Genomic DNA, 6,960 nt, shown 5'->3' with positions numbered 1-6,960 from the left:
TATATATATATATATATATATATACACTTTTTTTTTTTTTTTGACCCAGGATGTTTCCTCCTCTGTACCATTAGGAATTAGACCAGGACACCAGTTTAAGAATGTGCTGCCCCAGCATCCTTGAGACCACCTCTGCCCAGAGAGCAGTACCTCTGATCTCAGCCTCCCCCAAGCTCCATTGCTGTGTTCCATGCTCAGGTCTGAACTGCTATCCCACTTGGAGGTCAGCAGATGCAATATCCTAGTCATCTTGTCCCCCAACCTTTGCTTGATGCTTAAGAAATATTGAGAAGTGAATGAAGATATGGAGGAATATCTCGTTTCCTATATGCCTACTTAACTCTGTGTAGATCGAACAACCCATTCCCCGAGCAACAGAACAAGAAGGGAATAGGTGAGGATGCTGATGCCACTTTTGGAATCATGTTGATTTTCCTTAGCTTATGGGTTAAGACTGACTTTTCATAGTAAATACCAGCAATCCCTGCAAATGAATCACAAAATCAAATTCAGGTGCTCAGCCTAGGGGCTTCCAGGAGAAGCTGCCCTCCCCTCAGCCAGAGTGAAGCTGCATCTTGCTCCTTTTGGCTAGGCCCAGAGGTTGTTGATGTCAATGCAGGGTCCACCATAGACTGTGGGATATGGCAAGAGAACTTGGTGTGAAGCTGAGACCAGAGGTCTGCTCTGGGGACAGAGGTGGTCTCAAGGATGCTGATAAGCATATTGATAAGCCGATGTTCTGATCTAATTTTAATGGTACAGAATAGGAAACTGAAGCTCCTAGAAGGGAACGGCTATGCCTCAGGCCAAAAAGAAAAAAAATTTTTTTAAGGCTCCCACCGTAGGAAACTCTTATAAAGAATGGTCAGTGGCTAGCAGGCTTGGGAAACTGCTGTTTTCTTCCAGATTGGTGCTAAGAGTGCAGTTGTTTCAGCTCTAATCATCTGCAGACCCAGGAAGAGGACAGATACGCAGGCCAGGGAGGTGCTGTCTGAAAAGACTTACCCGGTAGTTGGAATGTGCTCGATTGTTATGGAATTTTCCCAGTGGAATGTGTTCTGAATAACCTGGGGAGTACATTCCCACAGAGGGGCCTGTCGGTACATGGTGAAAAATGAACCAAAATCCAGTTTCCTGTTGAGACAGAGCACAAGAAAGTCACATAGTTCAACGCCAATAGGCAGCTGCTCAGGATGACCAAGTAGCCCCCACTGGGGTGGGTGTAATACTATGACCCCTTCTCCACTTGCCAACCAAGCAACTCCATGTGGTCCAGTGCTTGAAGGGAAACAGCAAAATATTTGAGGTAAGAGTAGCTTGTGGGGTCCACCCTGAATTAAAACTAACATTTATTCTACTCTATCTCTGAATTGCTGGGTTTCAGAGATACTACGCAGGTTAAACTCCTCTTCCTGATGCACCAGGAAGTATTCTCAGCTTTTCCCTTCATTCTGCAGATATGGAAACTCCAGAGAGCACCAGTTGGGCCAGGGTCACAGGTATAGTAAGTCTGTATAGACAGAACACTGTGCTCACATCTGGCACACCATGCCCAGCTGTGTGTGCCCCTGGGCACCTAGTTCTCTCTGCCTTAGTTTCCTCCTCAATCAGATGGGAATAATAATCATATCTAGGCCACAGTGTGGATGCAAGAATCAGATTTCATTAACTTACAACAGTAACATGCCAGGCACCCTTCTAAGAAAAAATAATTTAACTCTAAGAACAAGTTATTACATATAAAGTGCTCAGTACTCATTATCTATGGTTACCAGGATTATGAAGTGACAGAGCTGTCATTTAAAACCAAGTCAAAGGACTCTCTGCCACCCACTGGCTAATTTTCTTCTTCACTCTAGCTAAGCCTGTCTGCACTAACAATTGGAGTTGGAACTCAAGAGCTCCATATTTCAGGGGCAGCCTCTGCCATCTCCATCTTACTTTCTGCCAAATGAAAGGGATTTCAGCTCACCTCTGATCCTGCAGCAGCACAGTTTATGAGGTTGTTGTTGGGGTTGGCCATCCAGAAGGTGGACACAGCACTGCAGAGAGGGGACAGAAATTGAATGGCATCACATAAAGGCCTGCTAACATTAATTCTGCTGCACCATGGACCCATACAGGAAACTCGAATATTAGTTTGAAGAGATTTAATAAATCATTTATTTGTCCATTTGAAACATTTTTTTTCTTTTAATTAAAGGGCCGCCTGTTTAAGAATATAAAATGTTCAGAAATTGAAAAGGGGCATGGCGCAGCCAGGTGTGGTGGTACATAACTATAATTCCATTGACTCAGGAAGCAGAGGCAAGAGGATGGTAAGTTTGAGCCCCAGTGTGGAAAACTTATCAAGTCTCTGTATCAAAATAAAAAATAAAAAAGGCTGGGGATGCAGCTCAAGTAGTAGAGTGCCCCTGGGTTCAATCTCCAGTACTGAAAAGACAAAAAAAAAAAAAAGCCTCTTTAAGGTAAAAGTAGTTTGTGGTGAAGTCTAACACTGGATCTGTAAGAACCCAGGAAAGAAGCCATTTTTACAGGACAGGCCCCGGGCTTGGAAGGGTAGCTGCACAGGAAGCTCTATCTCTAACTCAGTCTACCATGACTGGAAAAGGATCAGTGAGGTTGGGATCAATGTGAACCACTGTGGGAGTCAAGATGGAAACCCTTCCTTTCCACAAAGAAAGCTGTATGGCATCAAGTAAAGTGCATGGGTGAGAACAGTGGTTCTCTTTGGACAAAACTGCATGAGGCAAGCTGAGCAGAAAGAAAGAAGGGAGAAGACACACTCCTCCCTCCCCTCCAGGTTCTCAGTAGAAGGCAATTAATGTCTGCTCAGAAGCACCGAGGTGGGGAAATCAAGTGCTGAGCAGAAAGTGGAGGGAGCAGGTGTCACCGAGGGTGGCACAGGCCCCAGTGTGGCAGGAGCAAGGGAGGCACTCACTTGCAGTCCTGCCTGGGCTTGGGGATGTACCCTGGGTAGGAGTCCTCCGTGATTGTCTTGCACATCTTGCTGTCACGGTCAGAGGGAAGGAGGGTTCCAGACTTGACGAGGAGGCCAAGGCAGTGGTCAAAAGTGTTGCGTTCCTCTGGCCCATCTTCCGTGAAGAAGCAGTGGCCCAACGAATTATAGCCCACAACATCCTTGATCTGTAGGGGTTGAGGTGTGTGGAGGGGTCACTCAGCATCCAATTCTCATCTGCTCATGCATTTATTCAACAAAGAGTAAATATTATCAGCCATATACAGACCCCTATTGGGTGTTTGGAGGTGAATCTGATGCAAGTCCAGAGTCAGGAGAGGGAGGGGCAGAGGAATGAATAGTTTACTCCAGCTCAGGTGTTGGGGGTAAGGCTCCATGGAATACAAAAGGGGAAAAAAATGTCAGAAGTGAGAATGTGGGTCAAAAGGAGATTAGTCCTTGGAGCCTAGTCAAATGGGGACATGCTGAGGATATAACTTAGTATGGAGAGATTCACAGAGGAGACCTCACTGAGTAGGGGGTGGGGAGGGGCTTCCTCAGGGAGGCAGCAATGGAGCTGTACCAGGCTGACTGTTTATGAAGATCAGTGTTGATGCTTCTCACTGTGCCTGCAACCATGAACCCAAGCCAAGTTTTTAGCCCATGATACACCTTAAGCTACATCTGCAACTCCTGGGGTAAGAACCAGAAAGCATTGCCAACTCCAGCTCTTCAGTTGCCTTCTTGGAATCACAGCTGAGGGCCAAGTAGAAGGAGCATTTGAATAGATGTGAGAGACCAGGCATGTGATCTTCACAGTGTATCCAACAGCACAGGGATCTTAGACAAGTCTCCTGTCCCATGTTCAATTACTTATCCCTCTACAAAATTTAGGGCTTGAACTTCATGATCTATGAGTCTCCTTTGGGATCAGAATCCCTGGACCCAGAAGGGATTCTCAGAACTGAAAAGTTCTTAGAGGGTCCCTGGCCTGATCCCTAGTTCCCTGTCTAGTGCAGGACTCTGGTCTCAGCACTCCTAAGGAATGGGTATCTGCTTCTGCTCAAACACCCCAGAGATGGAATGCTTGCTGCCTCACATGGTAGTGGGACAAAGGTAGATAACATCTCACTTATCTTGATTGAAATCTTCCAACCTTATTCCCAGCCCTGGGTGCTGAGTGCCCTAGGGATTCATCCAATGAGGAAGTCCCTACTTTCCTATGACCTTGATTCAACCCACACCTGTGAAGAATCTACTACTGTGTCAGGCACTGGAAAAGCCAAACACAGTCCAGAGACCACTTCACCCAACACATCCCAAGGGGCTGTTCTGCACATTGCAGGATGTTGAGTAGCATCTCTGACCTCTACCCACCAGATGCCAATAGAGTCCCCTCAGTTGTGTCAATCAACAGTGTCTGGAAAAACCAAAACTGACTGCCAAATATTCCATTGGATGGGAGGGGAAGGGTGACAACATTGTCCCTTACTAAGAAGCCCGGATCTAGGGTAAACACCCTAATTCCTCCTGAAGTCTTTCACAAGACAGGTGCCTCTTTTCTAACTCACAGCAGCCATTCTTTGAAGGCTGCCAAGCCAAACCTCTTCATGTCTGAGCACTGCACTGGCCTGTTATACCTTTTCATCTTGCTGTAATCTTATACAAACCTGCAAATAGATTTTTTTTTAAAGACATGAAGAAAATGAGGCTCAGAGAAGTTAGGTGATTTATGCAGGGTCACATTGCCCATGGGTACAAAGCCACAGCTGAAAGCTTGGTTTTGAATTATGTCCATTCACTCCATAAGGAAGGATCCAAGCACACAAGCCACCTTATTCCAGGCAAATTCCCCATTCTTTTAAATAAGCTCCCTCCCTTAATCTTTGTCGATAGGCAAGGGTGTGATCTTGAATCCTATTCATTCCTTCAATAAGCATTTCAGTCAATTTCAATGTCATCCAATGGGATTGCTTCCTTTTCTCCTAGTAAGCAATAAAAGTGTTATAAATAGCATGGAAAAAGAAGCTTGGGAGAAAAGGCAAGGAAACACGGGTTGCTCCTGTTGGCAGGGACATCTGAGGTCAAGTTCAATGCTTTCACTTCTTGGAGGAAGACACTAATGCTCAGAGAAGGGACATGGAGTGTCTCAGGGAACTCAAAGTCCTCACAGTAGAGCAATGCTCAGACCCAGACTTTCCATGTCCTACCCGCTGCTCTTTTTAAATCCTACCTATCCTTGTGCCCCTACTATCTCTGTCCCATGTTGGGCAGTGTTTCTCTGAATGCAAGTGAATAATAAACTAGGTACAGCCTTCTAACAAATACCCTGTGAAGGAATTCCCTCCAAGACCCTTGAGATGTGCTATGGAGAAGAAAAACCCTCACTGACCAGAGGAAAAAAAATCACTATTATTTATTGGGTGTCAAATGTTTTGCACATGCTGTCTCATGTAAACCTTCTCACAACTACTATTTTACAAATGACACTGACATTTTAACAAGGGGGTCCAAGACACTTCTTTCACAAGGACAGAATTGGGACTTGATTCCCCATCTGTGATGGCATGACTTGTGTGCTAAGTGATAATCAACAGCGCCAGCAAGGAAAGCTTCTCAACATGGGCTCCATTTCCTTCTTCTCAGCTGGGAGCTGAAGATGCAAGTCTACTCAGCCTCTAACTTGCTGTGTGACTTGCCTGAGTGTTCCTTGTGTGCTAGGGGGACTTCTAAAGTTCTTTTTGGTTCTAACATTCTAGAATCATTCCTTCTTAGAACATTTCCCAGAATCAAATATTTAAACTGTGACATAGTTTGAGATGATTGGTGATGAAAGAAAGAAGAGACTGCAGAAATCGTAGTTGAACAAACACAGTCCCTGTGTGCACTAACCAGAAGTAATATATAACTCCCTGCCATTCTCTTGTATTTTCCCTTTGTTCTTCTGAATGCTGAAGGCCAGAAGTCATAAAAGCAATTCCTAAAAGCTGTTTTAAGCCTTCAGCTGTTGTTAGGTGCTCTCTAGGCAGGAGATTGTGAAGGAGGAAATTCCCAAGCTCTGCCTGACAATCGAAACCACCATGAGGGATGGCTTCCATCTCTGTAGTGGGGCTCTTGATTTTATCATCTGAATAAGGACATTGTTGAGAGACAGGGATGTGGTATGGGAAGGTGAGCTGGGCTGTTCTGCACAAGTCAGGACATAGAGTCACCCCAGTGGGAAAGACTGCCACCAACTTGTACTGTAAGAAGAAGAAACTCCTGATTAAAACAAATACAAAATCAGAAATTAATTCTACAGTTGGCCCTCTGCAGAATCCATATCCATGGATTCAATCCACTTCAGATCAAAACATTTTTTAAAAAACAATGGTGTCTGTACTGAACATGTACAAATTTTTCCTCCTTGTCATTAGTCCCTAAACAATACAGAAAAACGCCTATTTACATGGTATGAGGTATTATGAGTAATCTAGAGATGATTTAAGGTATATGGGAGATTGCATGTAGATTACATGCAAATACTCTGCCATTTATCTAAGGCCCTTGATCTCGGACGGTTTGGTACCCATGGGGAGGGTCCTGGATGCTGATGAAGGAGTATGTTTGATTCTGCCTTCTAGGGTGCTTATGATATAATTTATATTAATGAGTAACTTAAGAATAACTACAGTCATGATAAAAACTGTAATTTCCAAGCTTCTGCCATTATCAAAAACATTTAGTTCTGAATTGCTGAAGAGAAGATTGCTTTGGAGTAGGGTGATGGGTCATTTGTTTTGCAGTATCTTAATGAGTTTTAGAATATGCAAACAGATAGAATTTGAGAAAGAGAATGGAGAAGCAAAACATTCTGCCTAATAAGGTAAAGAATGAGTGTCTAGGAGAGGTAGGGAGAGGGCAGGACCAGGAGGAGGCAGCAAGAGCTCTACAAGGGGGAGAAGGGAGGGTGGCAGCCTGAAGGAAAACATTTGGCCTGAAGAGAGGCTGCAAAACAAAAA

The 6,960-nt window shown here is 44.5% G+C and overlaps 1 protein-coding gene across 3 annotated transcripts in view; it reads right to left on the bottom strand.

Annotated features, from left to right (window-relative positions):
- LOC107148377 (cell migration inducing hyaluronidase 1) overlaps positions 1–6,960 on the bottom strand; it is a 168,038-nt gene that overhangs the window by 31,682 nt on the left and 129,396 nt on the right. For all 3 annotated transcript variants that reach the window (XM_048790163.1, XM_015493004.2, XM_048790164.1), the window contains 3 exons: positions 2,942–3,147; positions 1,973–2,042; positions 1,006–1,134 (listed from right to left, as the gene is read on the bottom strand). In XM_048790163.1, coding sequence (XP_048646120.1) covers positions 1,006–1,134; positions 1,973–2,042; positions 2,942–3,147 — 405 coding nt within the window. The remainder of the gene's footprint in view (positions 1–1,005; positions 1,135–1,972; positions 2,043–2,941; positions 3,148–6,960) is intronic.

Source organism: Marmota marmota, unplaced genomic scaffold, assembly GCF_001458135.2.
Source record: "Marmota marmota marmota unplaced genomic scaffold, marMar, whole genome shotgun sequence".
Classification (NCBI taxonomy): domain Eukaryota; kingdom Metazoa; phylum Chordata; class Mammalia; order Rodentia; family Sciuridae; genus Marmota; species Marmota marmota.
The sequence above is the reverse complement of the archived record's forward strand: the minus strand, read 5'-3'. Positions and strand labels throughout refer to the sequence as shown.